General features: G+C 39.2%; 1 protein-coding gene across 2 annotated transcripts; it reads right to left on the bottom strand.

Moving 5' to 3' along the window:
* Positions 1-334: 334 nt before the first annotated feature.
* On the bottom strand, positions 335-27138 carry LOC103525396 (nodal modulator 1). 2 transcript variants are annotated; one of them, XM_030460144.1, is made up of 31 exons: positions 26951-27138; positions 26524-26613; positions 25375-25420; positions 24844-24944; positions 24615-24721; positions 24359-24431; positions 23681-23833; positions 22531-22668; positions 21632-21721; positions 20932-21037; positions 20361-20511; positions 19425-19602; positions 18605-18746; positions 18395-18526; positions 17496-17632; positions 17135-17222; positions 16216-16279; positions 15022-15117; positions 13763-13972; positions 13377-13459; positions 12267-12426; positions 12018-12144; positions 11301-11414; positions 10510-10637; positions 9797-9938; positions 8902-8985; positions 7365-7475; positions 6630-6731; positions 6292-6411; positions 5247-5339; positions 335-4334 (listed from the first exon to the last, which is right to left on the bottom strand). In XM_030460144.1, exons 1-31 carry the CDS (start codon positions 27077-27079, stop codon positions 4203-4205), a joined length of 3627 nt encoding a protein of 1208 aa, XP_030316004.1. In that variant the 5' UTR covers positions 27080-27138; the 3' UTR covers positions 335-4202. The 2 variants fall into 2 exon arrangements, with proteins under 2 accessions (XP_030316004.1, XP_030316005.1); XM_030460145.1 differs by lacking the exon at positions 26951-27138 and adding an exon at positions 26835-26923 and having other exon boundaries at positions 3878-4334.
* Positions 27139-27523: the final 385 nt, after the last annotated feature.

The raw sequence follows: 27523 nt of genomic DNA, 5'->3' as shown, positions 1-27523 counted from the left end.
AGAAACCAGAGTCTTCCTGATGGGGATTTAATTATTCTGGTATCGACAGAAGTGAAATTAAAGCAGGAATCAACCTGCTGACTTCCACAAGCAGTGAGAAAACAGGTTATCTTTCACTGCTTATTGAGCTCTTAGATATGATAAATTCAATAATGGTCTGGTGGGTGTTTAGTGCTTTATGATAATATATCATTAGGCTTAAAGTAATCATGATCTTAGGCAATGAAGGTAACAAATGAAACTTTCAACAGCATCATGTTGCTAAACTAATATTCTCAGAAAGATTGTGGAAGAGGAGGGGGTTGAACAAGGAAAAGGGATATTTAAAGCAAACTGAGTAAATAATGCAATCATGTTGACCCTAGTAATAGCAAACAGTTAAAAGTGATAATGAAAGTTACTAGAGTACAACATATCAAACATAGACAGAAAGCAATTACAAAAGGTATAACAGAAAACTGAAAGGACAAGGTGGCTGATGTAAAAGCTCACAGGAACTCTGTAAAACATCCAAAGGGAAAAAGTTGCACTTGTGAATACTAATCCATGAAGGCTCAGGGAATGCTGATTAGTGCAGAGATGCTCTTCATTTATACAAGAATATATGGGCCTGTTCTAGGTTTATATAAATGACTGAATGACAGAGACTAAACCCATTGGTGTTCTTTGGAACGTAAAAAAAAAAAAAAAATTTCTTTAAAATTACAGAGTTCTGGCATAATTCGATAATGCACCAGAAGTAGATTTACTGCATTTTCGGTGGCTTTCAGAGGTTTCCTAAAGCCACCAATCTATCTGCAAGGACAACATGTCTTACCATACATAATGTGAACCCACTGCTTGGTGTGATTTGAGTCAATGCTGTTTCAGGTCAGAAATGTTGCTACCTTTCAGACCTTCTCTACACCACTCATTTTATTGCAAGAAGGCCAATCTACATTGCTTGTAGAAAGGTAAAAAATAGAAATACAGACACTATACAAAGTAGAGAATACAGAACAGAAATAAATATAAACACAAATCACTTCCTGGTGCAGTTACATATTCAGCCTCACCTTTTTTGGACAAGTCAGTAAGATGTCTGGTAGGTTTTGCAAAGCTATCTTACCTTCAAAATCCTCAGTGCTTAAGTCTGTGTTTCCTCATCACAGGACTGAGAAGGGTGCTCATTACTTAGTAAGAAAGCTGATTCTGCAGCTGCACTTGCACATCTAAAGAACAAAATTCACACAAGGATAAACAGCAGCACGAATGAAGTTGTGGTCTCAGATGAGAGATGTTGGAAAGTCACAGCCTTGTCTTTTTGTTTTCACAGTTTAGACAGTATTTGCTGATAGAAAGCAAAATATCTAAAGCATAACACCATGGTATTGAACTGCAATATCAGAGGATGGCACATTTGCTGTCAGCCATGCCTGAGTTACTTTTCTTTCCTTCTTTTCTTTAGTGAGTTAGAGAAGTTGGCTCGGGTCATGGCTATTCTGCTGCATAAAAAGTAGATCTGGTAGGAGGAGGAACCCCTCCATCTGTACATCAGCATGTTAAGCAGTAACACTGGAGATATTTCCTCCTGTAATCCTGTCCTGTGTAGGGAGGGAAACACTGAGCTGGCTGGCATGTGGGGCACTTCATCTCCTCTTTGGCCCCTAGAGGATCTACAGACCCAATCTCACACTATATTATTGCTTTTTCCCCTACATGTTTTTAATTGAAAAAAATTTTAAAAAAAAATGCTTAGCCCCAAGCAACTGATTCATACAACTAGGTGTTTCACATTAAACAGTGCAATTAAGCAAACTAAACAATTTAGATTTTAAAAATAAATGTAACTAAGTCTATTAACTATAAAGATACCTGTACTCTTCCACTCTTGATGAGAATGCTTATTTTCTGTTTTAAGACTAAGTATGTTTTCCTGCTTTTAAGCACGTTTATTTTTTAAATTGCTGTATTTTTATTTAACAATATTGATGCTTACACAGCAAAAACACCTGTTCAGACAGCCATCTAATAAAGATGATGCTTTAGAAACTCTGAACCATCTATAAAGAAACTGTAAAATTCAATATTAATGATCCGTTTCATTCTTAAACAATAGAATTCCGTGCATCACTGATGAGCCAACCAAAAATATGTAATATTCACTGTTGCTTTTGATAGAAAAATCAAGTAACTTGCATTGCCATCTTTATCCGGAGGGCACTACTCCCATTTGCACATATTTACCTCATACCAAGCAAATAAATTAATCATTCTCTCCCTACTGTGCATGAAAAAAAAAAAATAGCAAACACAGCCTTGAATGTTTTCTACTAAAAGTCAATGTCTAAATGTTATTTCCATTCTGCAGTTAATCTCTATATTAACATAAATTAAAGATGCACAAGCAGCTTTAACTGCAATTTTCAATAGGAAATCCTGCAAAGGCCAGTCCAACTGGTACACTGACATCTTACGTTTTAAAAGCACAAAATCAATGGCAAACCTTAGATACCTAGAGCGTGTAACACCTAAATATGCAGCTTTGAAGAATACAGAAGGTAATCCAAAACAGAGTCCTCCATTTCTGCACTGAAAAGCAGAGCAATGCAGCCATGCTGTGTAAATGAGACCTGCTAGACCTACATGCTCTGTTAAATCAACAGGGCAGAGCTGTCACCATCCCAGGTCTGCAGGTGAAGGGCTATGATGACTGCAGAAGCTGGGGTTGTCTCTTGACCTCTTGTTCTGCCTGGGACCCTGTCCAGAATCAGCACCATCCTGAAGAAACTCGCTGCACCCCTGGTGGTGACTCTCTCTCTCTCTCTCTCTCTCTCTCTCTCTTACTTGCCACTTTCTTACCCTTTTTCTCCACTTTTCTCTCATTCTTTCTTACCACTCTCCTCTCTCTCTTTTATCTTCTTTTCCTCTCTCCCTCTTTTGCCTGGCTCTATATTTTTGCCTGTGTCAATTGTCAAATAAAATCTGCTTGCACCCAAACTTTCTACAGTTGGACTTTGTTTTGTGGGTCCAAAACAAAAATAAATTTTAATGTTACCTCAGACCATAACACATCTGTATTTCTAAGAATGGTAGAATTTGTAAGCATAAATATTTAAATGTAAAGGGGCTTTATTTCAAGTACTATAAAAGAGAAACATTGCCACTTACTGGCAGTACCAATGCCTTTGCAATATTTATAGACATTTATGTGCATCTTTGAAAAGCTCTATGAACCTTTATATTCTGTCAACAAAAAGGCCCATTAACATTTAAACTGCATGGCCAACTGCCTACTTCAAATAAGAATCAAAAGATAGCCTGTAAGTAACAGTTATTACAGACTACAAAACCAAACCAACCAAACAAAACCAAACAAAACAATCACAAACCCAAACCAATCATCAATAGGCAAAAAGGCTGCGCATGGCCTGAGCTGGAGATGTGACAGCTACATGGGTGTGCATTCAGCAGCACAGTACAGCTTTGGAAAGAAGAGTACAATCAGCTGGAGCCACTTCAGGAATACTGGAGGTCTAAAGAGATCACATTGTATATGGAACTGAAATTTAAAACCTGCTTTCTCAGTACTATCAACAGACCTTCTCTTACATTGCCCCATTTAATCTCTACAATTTGTCTTCATTGAGGAAAAATTTGATTTTAATCAAAGATAACATAACCATTGTGTAAGAACTGAAACCACAGCTGTGCAGATAACAGACTCTTCAATCAAGCTGCTGAATTGGAAGTGCCATAGACATAATTCACGTTTGTGTATGTCCCCCAGAACTTTTTTTAAACACCACTGATGTAGTTAAATCCTCACATACGTCTTCTACAAAGTGGGTATTTCAAAAGGTAAGGAAAAATAAGGCCAAAATCTAGAAAACAAAAGTCAAGTCAGGCAGTCTATGACCACTGCTTTTATAAATCACCACGACCTGTTACACTGAAGAGAAAAAAAAAAAATCATGAATTGTCTTCAAGTATGGGGGATGCACTCACAGTGATAATAGAGGAGTTCATTTCATTACTTTACAACAAAGAATTCTATAGACTCCAAAGAAAATTTACAACCAAAATGGAGCTAGTCTGACAAACAGCACTCACGTAGCAACAATAAAAATGTAAAGTCCCCAGATTCAACAAAAATGCATTTTAGTGGCTTTACTTTCTCAGACTCCAGTTCAACGGGGCACCACTTGATGCAATCATTCATCTCATGTCCGTCTTGTCTTCTGTTTTTTTGTTTGTCTCTTTGCATCTTCTGAGCCACCTGTGTCAGAACCTGTCTGTCCAAGAGCACGTACTCCCTGCAGTCGAGTTGTCAGCTGCAGCAACAGGGGGATAAGCTGGGCAAAAAAAGAGGAATCAGCTTGTGATTACAGAGGTATGTAAGGTCTGAACTGTATCACTCTTAGATTCATGCATTCCCAAGCAAACAGCTGCAGCACATCTACAAAGATACCAGAAAATGGCAACAAATCTTGGGAAGGCATCAAACCAAACTTTTGGGAACTTATGATAATCAAAAACTAAAATGATTGCCAGTAATTTTTTTTCCTGGAGTCATCTAGCAGTTTAAGCCCTGAGTCTAGGAGATGACCACTGTTTTCAGTAGAGGCACTTTGAATGACACTGCAGAAAACCCTGGAGAATCCCAGGTTTTCTTCTGTTTTACCCATCTTTAGGAGGAAGCCAAATTGCACAGACAAATTTATTTTCTCTTACCAGTAGAACAGAAATCCAGTCATATCAGAGAACATTAGAAGAGTGTGGCTTGTTAACAAAGACAGTGGGGTAGGTAACATAGAAGGTAATTCTCTTGAGACTATAACCCTCCTTTACACCCTCCTTTTCACTAGAGAGGGTGTAACACTACAGAGACCAGAATCAATGACTTGCAAGACTTTTTCCAATCTGACTGCTCCTGAAGCCAAGAAAATAATTATTTTCATTCCTATTAGTACTGAGTCTGGTTACATGAATTTGAATGAAGCTGTATTGGTTTTTTTCCTATGAGAAGACAAAATTCATAAACAGCAAAATTCATAATTATCTTGACACTGAGTTTTTTTAAAAGAAAGTAATTGTCAAAAACTTGGCTACCTTGTGGCTTTTCTTGAAATGTGTCACTTAATGTGTGACTGCTGATTGAATTTCTTTCTGGATAACCAACTCAACAAGTCCTCACTTAACACAGTACAAAGCATTCATTGATAGGACAGTAATATTTGGATAAGACAAGAAAACCCATCACCTACCTTATCGTGGTTGTAACCAGCCAGCAATAGAAGCAATGTCAGTGGCAATGCAATGTAAGATCCTTGGGCAATATCTTGTTCAGGCAGTTTTCTCTGAAAACAGTGAGGACCAATACATTTTTTTTTCAGTCATTTCAAATATGAAATCTCTCAGCTCCAAGCAACATCAGTGACAGGATCATATGGCATGCCCAGCTCTTCCTATATGACTTTCTTCTAACTGCTGCTCAGAGATTCATTTGACCTTCAGCTTCAAAGCAGTGCCCCTGATCAGATTCACTCATCTATTACCTTCAACCTCTTCCTGGGGTTTGATTTTTTTAAAGCTAATCCATTGATGGCCAGTCTCCACTTTACAGTCAACCTGGTGTGTTTTGTCTTCACTGTCACATGCTGCCCAAACCTCTGTGATCCCAATGACAAAACTACAGCAACCACACTGGCATAACATCCTTTAGACACATCTGCATCCTTCACTTAGAATTGTCATTTCCTGTTTCCCTCATGTTTCACTGGCATCTGAACATTCAGTGATGCAGAAAAGTACTAAATCATACAAGCATTACAGAACAAACATTGCACTAAATTGACTACACTGTTCAGAAGTACAGACACACCTCTGTCTCCAGGGAGAAATTTCCCCTGATGCTAGTTTGAGAACCACTCCACTTTACCCTCTACCTCAGCTCCAGTATCTAAAGCTCTCTTCTTGATCCCATGATACGTCTTTCCTATGCACAGAGGTCTTTAAAGGAATTGTGACAACAATCCTATGTTTCTCCTTCTCCCCTTTTCAGTTAATGTCATGGCTACCATTTCATCAACTCTTTAACCTGCTTCCCATAACATACCAGGCTATTACAACCCTGCCTGATGCCTTAAATGTGGCCAAATCCAAATCAATTTCCATTTTAATGTCTCTCATAAACCTCCTTATATTTACATTCACAGAAGGTTTGGCCAAAACCACAAAACACATGCAGGCTATAGTACCAGACATTGCTCCCAAGGTGAGCATTTGGGCATTTCAAAATATTGTACTTACAGTGGGACTAAAGATCAGTGTGACATGTTTATGATATCCAATAGTAGTGAACGAAACTTGAGGTAGGGTGTAGTCATACTGTGATTTAGACAATGTAGAATCCAGGAGCACCACATAGTTCTATGGGTAAAAAATACACTCAGTGTACAGCATAAGTAGCAGTCTGAGACAAAATTACATTGAAAGGCAAAAGTCAGTTTAACAGGCTTCACATCTTCTGTGACACTGGTCACTTCAGCATGACCACAGTGCTGCAAGCACACCAAAAATACCCGTTCAGTGTCCCTAGGCTAAAAAAATAAAAGCCAGCTAAGCTGATTATTCAGCAACATTCTTACCTCTCCATCTCGCAGCAGTGGTGGGAAATGGAAAAACAAGGATAGGCCTAAGTTGACTGTGTGAATTGGGTTGTCAAGATTTTCACTTTTGTAGAGCTTCACCTGTGAGACAAAGAAGAAAGCACACACCAGGTATTTCTAAGCCTGCACCACAATAGAGATTTCAGACATCCCACATCTTAAGGGAGATCATTTGCACTCTAAGCCAAAAGAATGTTTATCAAGGTTTTGTCCCCATCAATGTGCAGTCTTTTGAATTTTGACAATTTCAGCTTTACTATTTGTCTCATACTTTCCCTTATAACAGTACTTTTAATCCATGTGTCCTACACCTTGCACTCATGTACTATCTTCTTGCTACCAAACAAGCATATCAAAAACTGCTGGTATTTCAGGAATAAATGCAGTTTCTTGATGCATATGACATTTCACCCCTGATGTCTGGCTCTTCCTCTAGACAGGTCATGCCTGCTAATCAGGGAAGAAGAATCAGAAAAGAACAGGCCAACTTGAGAAAGTATTTTTTAAAACATATTCCCATGAAAATGGAAACATTAAAGCAAAGTGGGGAGGAACACTGTTCTATCTGGAATTCAAATTCACCTTAATTAAAGTATTAGTCATAATTTGAATTAAATGTGTGTTCTAGATACAGAGCGTTTTCCAGTGAACTTGCAAAAAATTTAGGAAACCAATGACAGATACACTTGATAGAGATAAAAGGCTTGAGCTTACACATAATGTGGAAAGATATTCAGAAGATGTAATTACATTTCCACTTAAATCAAACTGATTTATTTGCCGGAATGCTATAATATTCACATCATCAATGTCACTGTTCCCAACCTGCAACAGAAAACAAAGTCATGTTTTTACCAACAGAGAAACAGTTAATAGAGGACAGTTAGAACAACACAAATGCTGCTCATAATTTTAACAAAGTGAATTTTGTTCTATACTAACCACATGGAACCTTGAAGGCTTCCCAATTGCAAGTACCTTTCCTCCAGAGTGCACAGTTTGCCATTATATATTTGTGCATTTTCAGCATAAAGCTGATGTCATTAAGTTAAACTAAAAATTAAAAAAAGCACCAAAAGAATGTATTATTTTGGAAGAGGCTGAGTTACATACACAGGACTGCCTGATGCCTGAACATTGGTCTCAACATTTTGCAGCTGTGCCAAGATGCATATTACTGTGCTCTGAAGTTTATACAGTTGATTAATGAGGAATATGCTCATATCATAACCTACTTCAAAAACATGTAACTTTATATTATTCAAAATTTAAAATATGAAATACTTGTGTTTCTAACTCTGCTGCTAAATCTAAATCAAATCAGAGTAAGGAAGGACATTTACTCAAATAACTACAGTGACAAATTATGGCTAGGCCAAGTTCCATATCAACACTCTGGCATCACTGAGGTTGCACATTTTTCCTCCAGGGTCTTTCAAGACCTTCTTTCTCCTGTCACTTGCAGTACATGACCTTCACAGGATTCACTGGAACTTAGGTTGGAGTTCTCCTCACCTTCCCAACCAGCAGCACTCCTAACAAGAAGACACCAAGGACTGGAAAGATTTCTGCCCTTTGTGCTGCTGCACAGGAGGGCACCCTGGTCAGGTGCCTATCTGAGATAAAGTAATGACCACCTCCCACTGAAAAGATTTGGGCAAACAACAGGGTAATTAACCTTTGCTGGATGCCAAGAGATAAATGCAAGGCAACAAATATGAATCCAAAAGATGGAGGAATATTTAACAAGTTTCCAATTCAAAGCTATTATTAATTCAAAGCTTTATAAAGATTTGCTAGTCTGAATGACAATTTAATCTACATGAAGACTGCAGGATCTGGACCAAATAAAGCATAACAAAATCTATCAATCAATAACTAAATACAGTGCAACATAACATAACAATTTATGACATCCTCAAGTCATCAGTGCTTTGTTCCACATCATAAACAAATACTGAAAGGTATTCTATACGTGTATGCTCTCATTATGTATAGTTTTTGTGACTGTAAAAGAATCCTTTTCACTTGTTTACTGTTCAGGCTTTATCCTACTTCCATTAACTTCCATTTAACTACATCCTACTTCCCCACACAACATGGGGCCTAACTTGCTGAAAGGTACTTGCCTAAATAGAATGAAATAAAGTCCATTACTGCAGACAGAACATAACTAATGCCTACACAGATGCATTTCATATTAAAGTGATACTGCAATAAAAACCAACACAAGAACCAAAACCATAATTACCTCAATTGCCCGATGCTGGGGTAAAGCTCTTTCAATGTGATCATTGCCTTCAGCTTTGAGTTGGACATGATACACACAACCAGGCTAAAAGCAACATTCAAATGATAAATCCCAAATTGAATAATACATATTACAGTTTCAGAACACAGTTAAGAGATTCCATTTAATAAACACAACCCAAACATCTCTAAATTCTATCCCGTTAAAGTTTTCCATATCACAAATAGAAAATGTAACACAATCACACCATTAGGCATGTTTACTGCCAGCAGATACAAAAGGAATACCACACAACATTCACTAGTTTATTACATTAGGATTAAAATAAATAATCTGCTGTGGTTAGCTAGAAAAAAAATCCATTAAACGGGATTAAAGCCTGATCAAATACTGCTTTTTACTTCAGCATAATTGCTTACTCCATACATAGTGGTCCCAGAAATTCAGCTTCCAAGTTTCCTGCAGAACATCTTCACACACTTGTACAATCAGCATCATACCCAAATACATACCAAATATTCTGCTAAAAACATAGTGTAACAGTATTTTCACAACAGAAACTAAACTATTCCCTATTTTCTTTTGCTGAAGAATATTCTCTGCTGTAACACTGCTGAATACCTGTTAGACACACTCAGAACATGGACAAGGGGCTCAGGTTCCACCATGGGAACTGTTCTGTGTTTGTGGGAAGTCACCACAGTATGCTGGCAGCAAGTTCCACAGACTTTACTACAATGTTCACTACATGACAAGTGTAACAAAGAGATTTAAGGGAATCAGAGCTAGCAAATATGTAGGAAACACAAATCGGTAACTAATTAATAAAACACTTTTTCTCCTCTATTATCACACGAACATAAAAGAAAATGACAGGGAGTATTCCAGTCCTTACCAGAAGGCCACGTAGCCTGAATTTGCCCTCTTCATCAGTTATTGTGTCTTCTCCATAGATGCTGCAATCCTTCTGCCCCACAGCTTCTACAGAGACTCCCTGCTCAGGCTCTCCATTTAAAGAAGAAACTGTGCCATAACAGCTAGAGGAATAAAGAGAACCAATTCCTACAGGTGTAGAGATGCTGTTTTAATACACATTTTAAAGACAGTTTCTTGTTGTAAATCATGGAACAAGTATTTAATATATTTAGCATACCAAGAAGAAAAGGGGAAATTAGAATGTATATTTAAAACTGTTTGAAACACTAGAATTAGCTGCAGTTCAGACAACAACTTTAGGAATCCAAGTTTCCCTGACCTCCATGGCCAGTAGCAGCACTTACAAGGAAAGCACAAGGACAGGAAGGATCTTGAAGTCAGATACCCAAAGTGGTACTCAAGTACAGTCCACTCCTTTCCCATGTGACAAAGCACAAGCCACTTCCAACTCCACTGACAGTGCTTTCATCACAATGTTTCTCCTCACAGTCCTGCCATCTCAACTTAGCTATATAATCACATGCATGAGAACAGGCTACAAAGAAGTGCTTATACAGCATAAACTATGCCTTCAAAATAGCATCCAATCCTTCAGAACAGAGGTGTATCAGAAGAATGAATACATCTTGCATAATGCACCTGATACAGTACACAGCATTTTGCTCTACTGACCTGTAAGCTGTTCTGTAGCCAGTTATCCGAATTTTAAGATTCTGTCCTTCCTGCACTTCAATCATTTGTGAAGATGGTTCAAAACGAAACTCTTTCATCATGGGTTTAAAATAATACTGTCCTGGGCTCTACAAAGAGGCATAAAACAAGCATAAAACACAAAAACAGGCATAAAACACAAAAATTCACCAGCTCCCAACACTTATGCTTGTGCAAGAGCTAAAGCTGTCTGTCCCAATCATGGGTTAAACTGGTTGGAAAATGGGAGCACTGAAAAACAAGGAGCACTTTGGACAGTAAATCAATGGAACTCCACCAGGGGATAAAGCCTGAAGTGTGAGGGCAAACTTTGGCCCTAAAACATTACAAGAATAGCACAGTGACCAGGTGAAAAAGATGTCTGTAAGGAAACTATTCAGGCATGTCTATACAGATGTACAGATCAATAATCTAATTCTATTTCTTTCCTCTAAAGACTCTCAAATGATCATCAACAAATGAGCTTATTTCATGTTCATAGACTGCAAATTTGTAACCAAGATCAATCAATACCACCTACTACCTATTGGGAAGAAATCTCCTTCCAGGTTACATTTCACATCTTTCTTTTGCTAAGCTTTTAAGTGCTGTGCACTCTGAGGGATCTCCATCTCTTATTGTGGGTTGTAATTTCTAAGGAGACCATAGATTCCCCTGCCACTGAAGAAAACCAATAGCATCCCTGTTTCAGAAGGCAAAGTAACAAAGCATCACACATGCAGCCACCCACGGAAGAATCAATTTCAACTCACCAGATTGGAAAAAGTCAGCATGCCATTATCTTGTGTAAGGAGGTTGGACCGAAACACCCCTCCACTGAGAGACAGAAGAACTCCAGCAAGAGCCTGGTCATCCTCTGACTTGATCTATTTTCAAAAACACAAGAGTTTTAAGTGTAAGCAAGGGCTGTTTGAGGAAGCAGGGCTCAATTCTGAACTTCACAGAGAGCATGGACATGCTGGCTCTGAGCACTCAGCTGTAAGCAGAAGTAAACTGGCCACAACTGCAGTGCATCCCCCTGCAGGGCTGCAGCAGCTTCTGCTCACATTTGGGCAGCTGCAGCTCCATGCAGCATGTGCCACCAGAATATTGGTTCTCTATCACTTCACAGGACAGGCCAGGGGCCAGAACAAAGTATCCTGAAGAAGAGAACCAGGCACTATCTGGACCATACTGTACATGAAAAAAAATCACCTCAAGGAATAAAGCATTAAGAGAAGGATGGTCCAATAGTACAAAAGCTAATAAAACCCATTGTTTCAAGAGCAGGCTCTAACTTAAACTCTATAAACCCTGCAAAACATCTTCTGAAGGATAATTCATGGTCTGCAACTAAGCTCATGACAACATTCTCATTCCCAAATCCCACAGCCATTTTGTTTGGCTGAGACATGTGTTAACTTTTTTGTCTTGTCTAGGTCTAACTGCACACACTACCCATCTAGAACCCAAAGTGTTTAGAACATTACCTCAAAAGTCACCCCAGCAAGAGCAAAAGCTTTGAAGTCCCCAACTGTTCCTTCTACTGCAGTCAAAACAAAGCCTTCTTTCTGAGCAGTAACTGTATATTCCAAGTCACTGTGGAGTGGCCCAACACTTCAAAGGAAAGGAAAGAAGAAGCCACTTGAAAAAAAAGCACTTGAAAATGGATGCATTCTCAGATCAACAATGAACTTTAGCTGAAGAATCCAAAAGATCAAAAGAAATCTGTTGATTACCTGTAAGCACCTTTGTCATCAGTGAAAACAGTGATGAGTGGGGAAGCTGCTCCCTTTTCACCAATTACAATCTCAACACCTTCCAATTCCGGATGAATTCGCCCTTCCAGAAATAAGCCTGCTTTTCCATGAATTTCTATCAGCTTTCCAGGACAACTCTCTTGGTAATTGCAATATGGATTTAAGACAAACAATAAAGTCAAAAATACACTCATCATTATGTCTCACATCAAGAGTTTAATTACTTCCAAAGTGATCAGTTTCTTTTACCATGGAAGAAGATACCAACCCACACAACTGTACAACTTCTCAACACACACACCAAATCAGTAACTAGAGTTCCAAAGTTATAAGCACATCTCCAGAACAAACATTCTGGATCTGCTAATTGCTTTGAGGATTTAAGTTACACATATTGCAGCCACAGGAAGAAGATTCCAACCATATTCTCTTCTAGCTCATATTACACTGAGCTTTAACGATTTTTTTTGAGATCAAATTCAGGTCACCAGATGTCATGTTTAATGACAGAAATAAATTTTATTTGTCCCCCTTAAAACGTATTTATAATGTGCACAGAAAAGAGGCACATAAAAGGAGGTACCTAACACTAATGATTTCAAATGATCTATGTTCCTTTAGGAACCTGACAGCAAGATGGAGACTGACTTAACAAGTAGCATCAACTATCTGATGATAACCTTGACAATTCTGAAGTTTACTTTTTTGTATTTTTGTCATTTGCTACCAAGAAAACTTGACAAAAACATCAATTTGGTAACAAACTCAGAATACAAACACAGCTTTTGCACAACTACTTTTCTAGATAAGAGTAATATGAACAATTCTGAGAATCTGGTGCAACATCCAGAAATCTAGTGCCAGCTGGTCTTTCAGCACTTGGAAGCATAATTTGCTGATAAAAACTGTACTTGCACTCTACCAAACATCTATGCTTCCAAACTGCAGAGTAAAAACTGACACAAATAAGCAGCTGCAATAGAAACTTTCCTAGTATTTCCTTGAAGAGTTATTATTACATTCATCTATAAGGATGCATTTCTGCCTTAAAAAGTTACTCCTTTCAAATTCAATTCTGTTTATATTTACCTCCACTAACAACTGTTTCCACATAAGGTGGGTAGAAGAGTAGCTCTTTTGATGATGGTGTCACAGTAATTTTCTCTCCAGACCTGTAAGACACAAATAAGATACAATCAAGAAAACTGAATTGGCAGCTTTCATCTAGAATGGAATACTGCATATTGACCCAAGAACCCTATCTAAATACCACAAGGAAAAAAATATCAACAATTACTTGAGCAAAATTAATATTACGTTGTACTATAGTTCCCATTTCACAGAGAGTCACTTATAACTGGTACAGGTACTCATACAGCAGCTCTTCCCTGTATGGAATATATGACATTCTGTTCCGTTGAAACATTGGACAATAGTACGAAGAATACAGTTTGTCCATTGGAGCTTTGTATTACCTTGCCCAGTATGAAAATTCATATAAGAATGGTCCTTGGAGTTCCTCCACCATTTCTTGCACTGGTGGCTTTGTTCCTTCCTCCTCCTGACCCTTCTTTTCTCTCTCTTGTCGTCTGCTCTCAATTTCTGCCAGCTGCTGCTCCCTACGTAACTCCTGTACAGATTTCAGGGGCCCCAAAACTAAGGCAGGTTCACTGTCAATGGATGACCTGAAAACATGAAGAAAATGAAATCAACTTCTTTCATTCATAGGAACTAAAAGAAAGAACCTACTTGCAACTCTCAAATTCTGCCTCATCATGCTTTCTTGATAACCATTCAAGTTACAGCCTTGTTGCCTTCTCCTCCCCCTCAGCACCCCACTGCAGAGCCAGTGTCACATTCTTACATCTCAACCACTTTGAAGAGTCCAACATCTTAGCTTGGCTTAGGTTTTGTTAAGTAGAGTCTTGATTTTGCACAAGCCAGCAGGAGTGGTCAATTCTTAAACCAGTTTGCCAAAGTACCTTTAACAAAGCCCTAAACTAAAAAAGAAAGACTGGAATCCAACTCTGACAACATGCTTGATACAGAAAATAAACAGAGACTGGTAAGCTCTTTTTTTTTTTCAGTACTAGGAACTTTACCTCAGAACCTATCACTCAGGAGTATACAAGGAGAAAATAACTTCACAAATAAATAATTCCAATAGCTAGAAATTCCCAGAAGAAAATGAGTTCTAACCTATCTGCTCCATATATTTGAACAATCCAGATATCTTGTCACTGTCTGCTGAACATATTGCTAGGTAAGTTTAACCAAGATCTTTAAATCATCAGCTCAGAAGAATCTTGTTTCACTTTCCCTGATCTTACATCCTCTCCTATCAACCACCCTTTGTATCATATCTTCTGTCTCTCCAACAGAGGTCTGAAAAACTGTCAGAGAATACTGCAAAACTGTCTATAAGAAGTGAACTGATCACAACTACTTTTCCTGCAACCACTTGAGAAAAACTCAGCAAATAGCTTCTTTTTACCATGACACACAAGCTGTGTGTCAAGAAAGCAGCTGTATTGAAATGAAGTGACACTGTTCAAAATGAGGGCTGAGCTACAAAGAACTTGAAGCACAGTTTAGCATAAAAGCTTCCAGCCTAGAGTAGGATACCATCCCCTTAGGAGGCAGTCACTGCAGGATTAAAACCAGAGCAAAACTTTACAAGAGAATTTTCTTTTTTCTTCCCTTTTTTATAGCCTCAAGATTTCTTTTTTCTTACTTAATGGTAACAGTCACATCCATCAGTTTATCTGTTACAATCGTGCCAAGGACATGGTGTCGAACTGCAGTGAGTGTCAGGATACTGGGAGAGGACCTGTAAATCAAAGTTACAAAGAGATGAATTTGAAGCTTCCTCCTAAACAAAATAACCAGATCTTACTTAGCAGAGTGTGTTCTCCCCCCCTAAATTTGAAGTGCTTTATGAAAGGCAATATACAAATTACACAGCAAAGCTATGGTACCGAGATGACAGCATCTCAGGGAAGGGAGCATTTTTCAACTTTGAACCCCAAACCACTGCATGGTATTGGTGAAATCCACTCCCTCCTTTGTGGCTCTTGCTTCATCTCAGGCTAAAGCTGATTTGATTGATTCCATATATACAATCTCTTCACACACATCAGAAGTACATTCAGAAGCCTGTCATACTGGACACAGTTCACCAGGATGCCCCAAGCTTTGCTGTCAAAAGGGCATTCTATCAAGTCACTTTGTGCTGGCTCTAATGTTTAGCACATATCTCTCTAAAGTACTTTTAGTTCACTAACAAAGCAGAAAATAATCACATTTTAATGATGGATTTGTTTTCTGCCACGTTAACGAATCAGAATTAGTTTGTGAGCAGAAATCCTCTTTTTTTAAAACAAAGGGCCATTAAGCACATTGTGAGATCATAAACTATAAATAATCAATAAAACATGGCTGATTTAGGAGGATCAGCACTGCTTACTTGTGATTAGGATGACTATTTATTCAGCTTTCAAAACCTGGGTGAGCAGAATCAAATCACCAGAGTCACAGAACTAGTGATGTATAACAATGATACATGCCTCTCAGTAAACTTACTATCTTATCTTTCACATTTCAACTCTCATCAGTGATTCACACTTTCTACTGAAGTATCTCTGCTGTGTTACAAAGTAAATTCAACATTAAACAGAAGGCTGACAATATCCATTTAAAGTAGCAAGAGGATTTTTAAAGCCCTCCATTAGCTGATAATTTTTTGAAGCCTAGGAAGGGCAGCAGAACACATCTGACGTGATCTGATGTGATTCCCTCTACTGGTTAAAGCAAGTCATAGCAACACACATTGAATTGCTGAAAGAAGGCAGCTGCCTGCAGCAGAAAGCAGCTTTATGAAAGCATACTGATTGATCTGCATAAGATCAAAACCAGATTTTTCTCTTACGTGTCATAAGTGTAATATTCATGTTCAAACTGATGGCAGGAACGTGGGGTCACTTCATATACGCCTGTAAAGAAGAAAGATTCTCTGAAAAAAACCAAGCTTACTACATCAAGATCACACAAAACCTGAGGGACATAACTGCAAAACTTGAGGATACATCTAGTGCCTCTCAAATAGACTCGGGCAAAATAGTTCAGCTCTGCTCAGTGACACATGACTCCTGGAAGCAGCACAGAGTTTCTAATGCACACTGATACAAAACACCCTAAGACATCACTGCAGATCCATGTACTTATAAACACAACAAACCAAACAAGTGGTGGGACCACAAGACCCCTTGGGTACAGAACCACTGTATTATTGTGAAAGAGACCACTGGCTGCAGGGGTTAAATTTTCAAAGCTGAAAACTGAATCAAAAGCAAAAAAATTTTTAACTGTTTTGCTAAGTGGCCATAACAGAGAATTAGCTCAAAAACATTAAAAGGAGGAAACAAAAGATCTGATTTTAATACATTCCTTTTTCCTGTTATAGATGACCTGGGGGCACTTTTAGAAGTTATCATTTAAGAATCCTGTATTGAAATGAATCTTTTATGTCAGTTGCACTCTAATGAATGATCTGATATGAACAAGATTATTAATTTAACATGCTCTTTATTAAAGACCAGAATCAGTCACCTTATTTCCCCTCCTCCCCCCCAAAATTGTTCTATTTCTGGAATCTCTATTTAGGGGAAGGACTAAATAGTAGGAGAATTCTAAGAAATCAGAAGAGTATTTACATACAGATGTAAATAAAACAAGGCCTCTGAGAAACAGTAACAGATTTTCTTTCTTTTTTTTTTTTAATTTCCTGCAATATTAGTTAGTTGACTGGTTCTTTTTTATTTTTTAAACTAACATTTTAGAGCTGTTACCTGGCTTTGAAAGACAGAATCTATTAACTCCTTTGGACAAGTTATAAACACCAACATTCTCTGGTCCATTTCCATCCTGATAAAATTCCTGTGAAGTCACAACACAATTCACTATTAGTAACCATCAAACAAGAAAATTAAAACAGTAATTGCCTAAAGATACAGTACTGCTTCTCTTACATAGCAGCCAACAACACAAACTATTTTACCCTAACAAACAAATCCCAAAGCAATCCAAACACAGAGCACTGGCTGTGTTAGATGACTCCCCAGAGACATGAGAAACACCTTGATTCCAAGCATAATCCAATCTATGTACATAAATTCATTTTAAAAAATAGGATATTTGTTACCTACATACCAGTGTAATTGCATGAGAAAGAGAACATCTCAGCATATATCCAGTCTGCCTGAATTCTACTCCCAAAACATCTTCCTCCATGACTTCCAGCTCCAAGGACTTATTCTTCCAGCACCAGTCTTCATGAACAATGCTTACTACAATGCAAACCAAAGCATTTTAGCACAGTACAACTGTGTGAATATGGCAGGGTTTGTGGTGTAAAAAGCCTGTATCACTCCTTCACAAGATGCCTGACAACAATCTTCAAAGCCAGCCAACAAACATGGCTCACAGCACTGCAGCATCACCAGGAACCCAGCACATCTTGTATAAAAAAAAACCTATTCTAAAAAAGAATAATGAAGTCTGTTCACCCCGGACAGTTCTGCAATGTGCACTACCATTGCCACAGGCAAAGCAGGCTAGAGGAAATCAGAGTCTAACTTCAATTTCACCTGGCTGAAAGGTCTTCTGATGTGTGTAAAAAGAGCAATCTGTATGTAATCCTCACCTTCCCCTTGAAAAAAATTTATCCTAATAAGCCAAGGCAGGCTGGCCAAAACATGTACTGCTCTTGAAAGATGTAGTCTAGTTCTGGTCTAGTCTAGAACTAGTGTGCTCCTGTTTTCAGGCTTGGGACAAGTCAGTTCATGATAAAGCCCTTTTCCTCACACCAGGCATGTAGACTCTAAAACTTAGGGGAACAGATACCTGTAAGGTGACAAAAAGGTTTAACAGATAAGATTAAGAAAACTTTATACACTGGTGTATCATATTTTTCCAGATTCTCTCAAGCTTCAAAACTAATTCCACATGCCGGGCATATTGTAAACAGTACCCTTATAAGAGAAGCATACAGATTAAGTCACAAAGTTAGCTGTTAAGGCAACACTTTAAGAAGTTGCCCATAATCCCACCTTTGTATTTGCTTGGCAGTACATTTTCAAATGTGAAACCCACTGAGTCTGTGTTTCCAGAGAGCTGCAGGTTGCGTTTCTCACCCTGACGGCTCACAGACTGCAATGTCACCATCAGGTCACCACAAGCATCTGCAAAGAAAAGACAGCAGAAAATGAGTGCTAAAGTTCTCTTTTTCCATTTCTAATTCCCTTTCAAAATTAGCTTACCTAAACAAGAGATCTTTCCTGAGACAGATGCCAAAAACTGAGAGAAGGTCACATCCAATACTGGTCTGTCTGTAACAGTAACAGGGAGTAGTTTGGGTTTCAAAGCCAGTCCTGCTCTGGTTTCAGCCTCTGGAATAACTACCTGTAGAGAATATGACATCACCAGTTTTTAAACACCAGTTCAAATACCCACTTTGCTGAATTCAATCCACTTGCCAGAAATTAGGAAGTGGAAATTTACTGTAACTCCCAGGCAAAGCAAAGCCAGCCTCCTAAATAGGCTTTTCTAGCATATTCTGTACTAAAAATCCTTCAAAAAAATGCAAAAAAAATGAGCTTAAAATCCTCTAAACAGTCCAGATTAAAAAGTTACAGGGAATTTTCACTTCAGGCCATACAGCTGCTTCTAAATTGGGCTATTTCATTATCTGTAAGGTCAGTTAGAGGCCTTATCTTCCATCCTGCACATGCAGCATCTCCAACAATGGAAAATTCATGGTGGTTCTGCTGTCACCTAGAAAATCAGGAATCATTTTGATACCTGAGAAAGGTACACATTACATGTCTCACTCAAAAGATACTCTATCGAGATAAGTAACCTAAGGGATATCAAGAATAAAGGAAAGAGAGGTAAGAACTTTCAGCCTCGATGGCCTGATCTAATGTTAACAATTGTAACACAAATGGAGCCTAGGAGTTAAGAAAAAAAAATAAGTCATTGTTTAAATAGTGGAAATTTTAGAAATTAAAATTTTAGACATTAAAATCTTCTAAAACCTCATGACATTCTTACAATGAAGAAACAGAAGCTCATTCTTACCTGAACATCATATACACCTGGTTTTGCCTTAAAACAAAACGCTCCATGAGGGTCAGTTTCTGTTGTAACCAGTGATGCTTTGTCTTTGTCTTGAGACATCATGGTTACCTTATATTTACTGATCTGTTTGACTGTGTCAGGGAAACGAGTTACTGATATCTGGCCACACACACTGAATCTGTTAAATAAAAGCCAGTCATCAGAATACATACCTTGATTTGATAAAGCTCAGAAAAATACTTGTTCTAAAATTTCCTTAAAAAGTAAATTTCACTATGTTGAGGTATTAACACATGAACTGGAATTATCTTATCCTGAAAGACTTCATATAAGCAAAATACTGCAAGTGAAAATGGCAGAGCAGCTGTACACTCTCATACAATGAAACACGTTTCTGCAAACACATATTAACAGATCTTTTCTTTTACAATGAAGGCACCATGTTGTTATGTTCCTATTTCCAAGCAATTTGCCTCACTCTTCCCCCACACTCCAACCCAATCACTTTGAACCTTTTTTCTCTATTTTTTTGTCAGCTAAGCAAGCAATTGACTTCCATCCCTCAGGTTTTTTTTTAAATGGTATGAAATGCTTTGTGTCAGAGACCTCAAATACAGTGGGTAATTTACTGGGACACAACCCTTGTTCACCTACACTTGTGAAAACACAAGACAAGATGACCAACTAGAAGCTGTCGAAATTTACTTTTCACCTTCAAGGGTACAACATATTTAGGGACATTAAAACTGGAAGTGAGCATTAACAGCACACAGGGTTTTTTCTCTAATCAGCCAGCTAAGTCTGCATGAGCTGGTTGCCATTTGCTTCAGTAAATTCCTAGTTTTTACTTCTCTGGAAGGTTGCCAATATTTTGTCCTCCAGGAGAAGTTCCTGGACAGAGAACCACGGCCCTTTTATGATGACACCAGTACTTACCCTCTGGCAATGATATTTGCTAGCTGAGGTGTATTTGGTGCAATCTTCACTGTAACAGTATCAAAGAAGAGATGCTCTTTCTTGGCATGAATTGTGTATGTACCTGTTGTTATGTTCTCAAGGCGGAAAGAGCCATCAGTTTTTGTTTTTACTGCAGCAAAAGAAGAGACAAGTTACAATACAGAGCATGCCTTGACTGTCAATCATTCTGTGTCAAAAGAGTTAGAGAGCACAAGCTGCTTTAAGCTAATTTTCATTTATATTGCATGACAAGGAAATAGTACTATGCTTTCTTACTAAACCAGCCTTCATTTCTGTATTACAAAACAATATTTGGCATGTGGTTGAAAGAAAATGTAAGAAACATTCTACAGCAAAACAAAACTAACATCTAATACTCACATCTAAACCAGAAAATGCAAAATAATCAACTGCATGAAAACCAGTTTTCAGACTAACTGCAGCAAATGTAGTACAGTATCCTGAAGGCTTAATTCCATCATACACCAGTCCTGTACCTAATTTTAATACAGGTTTCCCTGTAGCAGCAAAGATCAAGACTCCTGCACACCTTTGATCTGATTGTTCAGAGTCACAGTAGCATCAGCAACTCCTTCTCCACCAGGACCATTCAGCACCCGGCCTGTGACAGAGAAACCCATCACATGGAAAACAGGCTGGAACAGGAAAAAAGTGAACATTAATCTTTACTCAGTAAAAGCAAAACAATAGCAATCAACAAGGACTGTTTTTATTACACACACATAAAAGGAAATTTACTTCCAGTTTTAGGAAAAAAACAGCAGAATAATCACAATAAAAGTACATGTCTATCTCCAGGCACACTGTTCTCCTAAGTACATGAACAGATTCTCAATTTATCTGCATCAGTACAGCTCAGAAGGCCCAGTTCAGAGATCAAAATGCCATTACACAAAGCATTCTGAAACCTTACAGGCTCTCTAGCAATCTAAATGAGTAAAATTAAGCAAGCTGAAAGTTTATTGCCAGTCTGCAACATGGACACAGAAATGAGCACGGTAGACAGCTTTTCACAATTTCATTTCTTACTAGTAAAAGGGCCTGAAATGTAGAAATACAGCATAATGCCAGATATTACCTCCTACCTGATGTGCAAGAGGGTAGACATAACACATCTTTAAACTTATCGTGAAGAAGTTGTTGTGTAATACACTTGCTTTGGCCTAAAATCAGTTATTCTTTTACAGGAATGAATGGCACAAGAAGATTACTTCCTCTGAACTCCTTACCTCAATTTGTAAACTGTCATGCTCTACAAGGAAGTCCAATCTGGAGGGAGCAACATCAAAGGTAATTCTTTCTCCCCTGTAGAATGGTATCTGAAAGAAGACACATTATTTTGACTCCTAACAAGCTGTGGTGACAGCACTGTTTTCTTTTACCATTTTCCATGTCCTATCTGTCATCAGACACCTCTATGAAGGGTCAAATGGCCTGCAGACATCCTGGAAAAAAATAACTCAGGTGGATGGGGTGAAGAATAAAGGCTGTATTTCAAGACTCTTTGGTGGAAACCACATGAAATTATCCAAAGAGACAGAAAAGTAAACTTACTCAGAATAGAGCCAAGGTTCACACACACACACGAGTTTACAGATAGGAGATAGATAGGATACAGATAGGATTGCTAGAAAGGTGAAAGGAGTAAGGGATGCTTGAACCCCAGTTCCAGATCATGCAGACTGAGAATGCAGAAAAATCACCCTAGGCAGGTCACAGATAAACATGTCCCTACACTACTCAGGCATAATACAGAGAAGGGACAAAAAAGAACACTGAAAACTTAAAGCACATGAAGTAGCTGCAGTCAACTGAAACTTTCAGTATCCCAGCAGCCTCCACATATGGTTCTGGGACTGACAATGTATTTGGGTAATTCAGAGACTGATTTGCAAATAAGTCCTTCCTCAGAAGGACTTCCACAGATCCCTACCACAGCAACCTAATTGACTTACATCCTGAAGTCATACACTTTAGGATGGAGGTTTCTACTCCAACCATTTCATCCAATTCAGAATATTTCAACTATTTCTCTTTTACCAGTTCCCAAGTTATTTGCAATCTAGTTTAGAAAATTAAATCTAACAACCCAACAGTTAAACAAGCAATGACATTTCTAGCTACTTACCACAGTGTATTTTCCACTTGGCAGAGAAAGAAACGTGAAGGATCCATCTTCCTTTGATACAACATTGCACAAATAGGACAGAGACTCATCTCTTGACTGGAATCCATCCACAGGAGAAATATTGCAGCCCACAACATCCTGCAATAATAAATGCAATATAACTCCCATAGGAGAACAGAGAAAATCATTACAAAGTAGGGATGTAAGAGGGTTCAAAATACTATACTGTGAATGAAGGATAGGAAGTACAAAACCATTTTAGAGGCAGTTTGACAGCATGTCTTATAATTCATGTATAGGTAAAGAGGAAGAAAAACAACCAGTCATCAACTTTATGGTAACAGGGACAGAAAACAACACCCCCAATACCCCAGAAATGCACTGCATGTCTTAACATTAATTGACTTCAGTTCTGCAGACAAGGTTCACACTCTAGAGCAAAGCTCTATCTTACACAATAAATCACAGCACATAACCAAACGTTTCACACTCACTTCTTAACACACTTCTAAGGTGGCAACAGAAGCTGTTGAACTTCTTTCACCACGGAGGAGTGTCATCCTCATGAGGGAACACATTTACTAACCAATATTTAACATGCAAAAAGCTGTAACTGGAAATATATTGTCTTAAAATTGTAGCCCTTAACCCTATTGACCCACAGGGAATATATAGATCAATAACCTGCTGAGAATCATGTTATATTTTGTATCTGTTGCTTGTTTTAGTTCAGCTCTCAGTCTCCTATGTCTTTGAACCTGACTGTTGAGTACATGGTTGTTTGAAAACAATAATGAAGAGTTCAAAAGAGTTGAAATTAAAATCATTTTCTAAATTTTCGTGTTTGAAAAAAAAATACAGACTTTAAACCTCAATTTTGTGAACATTTAAAAAGATAAAATCCAAGTAATTCCATGAAGGTCAAGTAAAAACTGAGTATGTATACAAATGAACACAAGGGCCTTGTTTTAAAAAAAATATATATATACATATATAAAATATAGCTTGAGGAGTTGTACAGCTTATGTTTTCTAAAAGCCAAGCTCAATTAAGGACAGAGATGAGTAAAAAGGCAATATAAACCTAGAAGCTATTTAGCAGCTACTTATTTATGTCCACACATACTGAAAGATCACTGATACACCATTACCTCTTTAGAAACAGAGGAAGAGAAGAGGAGGAACATGACCCCTTTCATTGGTTCTCCATCACTCCTTACTGACCCAGAAACGTTGTAGCCAGTAACAATCAGAGCGCTGGCAGCGTAAGCATTGGAACTGGTCACTCGTACCACTGTGTTTGACTGAAATATAGAAAACCAAACATTCTCATCAAAAGTAGGCATTAGATCTCATTTACAGCACCTAAATATCAATCAGAAGCTGTATGTTAAAAAACAGAAACAGAGGTGAGAGCAGCAGTACTCAGAGGGCCCAGAGGCTGCTCGTATCACAAAGACTCTAAAGCAGCCATTTTGCAAAACAGTGGCTTTCCTATTTTCACTGATTTAGGAATTGGGCAGTATCTCAGAGCTCCTCAGCAAGCAAGAAGTCTGACAGAGAAGGATTAGAGTATCTGCTATAATATTGAAGGTCCTGCAAAAAGTATAAGATTAGATGCCCAAAAGCAAGAGCTCATTTGCCACTGACTGACTCCACTGTGTCTGAGCTGAGCCTGCACGAGGTAGTTTCTTCACTACCTAAATTTATGAAAACTCTGTTAAGCTTCTCCACTCACAAAACCCCTTCCTCACAGTAGCTGATCAAGAAAGGATCAAGCAGATCTGCCCTGACTAAAGAGGTAAACCAGAACTTTTGTAGGCTCTAACCTCTTTCAGCATCCAGGTAGGATGAGATGCAAAGATTTCATATTCGCCAGGAAGCACTTTAAAGAAAGCAAACCTGTAAGGCAAGAAAGGGGTTACACCTCTTCAGAAATAAGTCAAAAACTTTTCTTTACAGAAAACCAATTCAGACTCTATACATACGTTAGAAAAAATATTTCAGAACCAGTGTAATGCCAGTTGATATGGCAGAACTGAAAGAATCTGGTGTAAATGAACAATATGCATCACCCACACTCACTTTCCTCCAGGCTGAGTAACAGTTGCTTGTATGTTCACGTCACTACCAGCATTTCTCAGTGCAACCTGGACTCCAGCAGGACCTAATGTCTGACCTTTGCTGAGAACCTGTCAAAGTGAAGAGAAACCAGAGTACAAATGGATAAAAATATTGTGCAGAGTTGAAACAGAATTTTAAATGAAAGTAGAATTAGCATAAGATGGAATAAATAAAGATAAAGGAATCTAACCTTTCCATTCACAGAAAACCCTGTGAACACAAAGTTAATATCACCTCCTTTTGTACAAATGTCATTAATGCCATCCACATGGATGTCTACACTGGTTGGTTCTGGAGGGGAAGAAGAATGAAAGAGCATGGCAGTTAGTGAGAGAGCAATCATGAAGCAATTCTACTTTAGCTTTACAAAAGTCTCATAGATACACATTAACTCAAGCATATAAGTGCTGCTCTGGAAGTCTTGCCTCAGAAAAGTTAAAGCACCCAAAAATCTTGAAGTTGAAAATCCTCTTTCCCCCTTCCATTGCAATGATTTCTTTCAAAAACCCACATCCCTTCAAATCAGTTTATGTGTTACTTTGTCTGCCTTAAAGTTTCATATTCCTCTGGTACAGTAAGTACTTTGTAGTTCTTTAAACACATGGTAGGACTTATCTCTTTCAACAGTCCTTTGTTTTCCATGCCTACTGCAAGTTACAGGTAGTTAAGTCTCACACTGCAGATACACTTGCCTATTGTAAAAAGACATACAAGCACTTACCAAAACTCCACCCTAGGGGAGGCTCAATTTTAAGAATGAAATCCCCCTAAAAATAAAAGAGCAATTACTGTCTTCACTGATCTAATTCAATTTAGTTAAAGGATGGGGAAAGAAAAAGTCAGAATACAAGTATCATGCTGTACAGTGTAACACAAGACTCAAATGTCTCATTCTCCTTTCCTCCTACCTAAGATATTCTTCAAAAAAGCAGAAGTATCTTGCCAGACAGGCAAGGATGCTGCCATCCCAGACAGGCTGGGAAGCTGGGCTTATATCCAGCCAGCAAGGAGCTGAAATTATGCACAATCACACTGATACCACTTTCAGACCAAACCTGGCTCATGCTTAAGCAGCTCAGTATTATTAGAAAGTATTCAAATCAATCTCTATCTACCCCAACAGATGCGCTCTAAATCCATTTCCACTAGGAGGTCCTATATGATAATTCTGCCTAAAAATGGGATAACAAAATTTCAATCTTATTAAAAGTTCTGTACCAAAAGATTATTAATCTACACAGAGATCTACTTTACATCAGTGAGCACCTGCATATGCTGTTGCCACATGTGTTCTGAAGTTCATCCATGGAAAGGCTCAAAGACCTAAGAATAAAATCACTGGGATCAGAAAGCATCTTACATTCTTAGATTTGAAAGGGAAGGATTTATTTCTAATCCCTGAGATAAAAACTCAGACCACCTGAAGGCAGGCTGTATTTAATTTGAATGTAAACAGACATCAAACTTCTAATACACTCTGAGCTTCCTGTCATTTCTTAATATCCACAAGTAGTCATTCAAGTTATTTTCAAATCAGTCACATCAAACACATTCCCATACAGATTAACTTCTACAGATTGGTAACTGAAAACTTCATCTGTACCCTGTAGGGAACCTCCACTTTTTCTGACTACAGCTAACAGCTCACACAAGGCAGCCGGCAGTGACTCAGGCTCCCAACGCTGCAGTGATTTAGATAAAAAGCACAAACACAGCACTGCAGCTGAAGCTGCCTGGCTTTTCCCATAATAGTTAGCACTGAAAAATAAAATAGCTGCATTAGAAAACGAAACACATTAAAGTTTAGTCCGAAACTAAACAGTGGCTGCCCTACCGTAGAGGAGACAGAACCGGTGTTTCGGTTTCTTACCTTATCATAAAGGGGAATCATGAAATATCCATTGTTTGGAGCGCAGTCTGTCTGGTATTTCAGAGTACCATGTTTTGTATACAGCTTAATCTAAAGGAAAAAAAAAAACAACACAAAAAGTAATTCGGAAAACGTGAGCAAAGCACCTCGTAACCAAACGCTTTTACACAGCAGCAGCCGCCTGTCCCCCGGAGGTGCCAGGTTATTGCACGAAAACCACAACCTGCCAGGCAAAGAGTTCAGTCCCGACTAGGAATAAGACGTTTATAAGAGCCCGATTTCAGCCCAACCGAGGCCACAACCGCAGTCACCTCAAGCAGCGGCCGGGACAGGAGAGCGGAGCCCCGGGCCGAGCCGCTACAGCCGCACGGGCACCGGGGGCGAGGGCCGCCATCCCGGCGGGCTGAGGGCAGGGCGCGGCACCCACCTCGATCAGGGAGTAGTTGATCTCCACGTCGGACTTAACGAAGCCGCCGCAGCCCACGACGATGTCCTCGGAGCCCCTCGCCAGGGCGCATCCGAGCGCGCAGAGCAGCGCTGCCGCCCAGGGCCCCATCCCACCGGCACCCCCCTGACTCAGCGCCAGCCGCCGCGCTGCCGGAAGCGCCGGGACAGAGCGGGCCGGGCCGGTGGGTGCTGCCCCCTGCCGAAGCGGCGGGCTCCGTGCCCCCTCTCCCCCCCCGCGGGCTGTCCCGCTCCACAGCGCTGCGAACCCCGCAACGCGACCGTGACCAGCGTGGCTCCACGGGTCCCCGCCCCGGGATTATCCCTTGTTCCTTCCTGCCCCTCCGGGTATCACCCCGCCTGCCGGGCCTAAGGCGAGAGAGAGGCGCGGGAGTCCCCAGCCTCTGCCCCTTCCCGCTGCCGGGGTCTCTGCCTCCGCCAGACTGCACAGATCCGGGCGTGTACCCGTCCCGGGTGGACTTTGCCCACTGCCCCCAGCCGGGACGAAGAGCCCGGGAGCTCGCAGCAAGTTCCCCGCACACCCGGCGGGCACGGG

This window comes from Calypte anna, chromosome 14, assembly GCF_003957555.1.
Source record: "Calypte anna isolate BGI_N300 chromosome 14, bCalAnn1_v1.p, whole genome shotgun sequence".
Classification (NCBI taxonomy): domain Eukaryota; kingdom Metazoa; phylum Chordata; class Aves; order Apodiformes; family Trochilidae; genus Calypte; species Calypte anna.
Note: the sequence above shows the minus strand (reverse complement) of the source record. Positions and strands in the feature narration are given on the sequence as shown.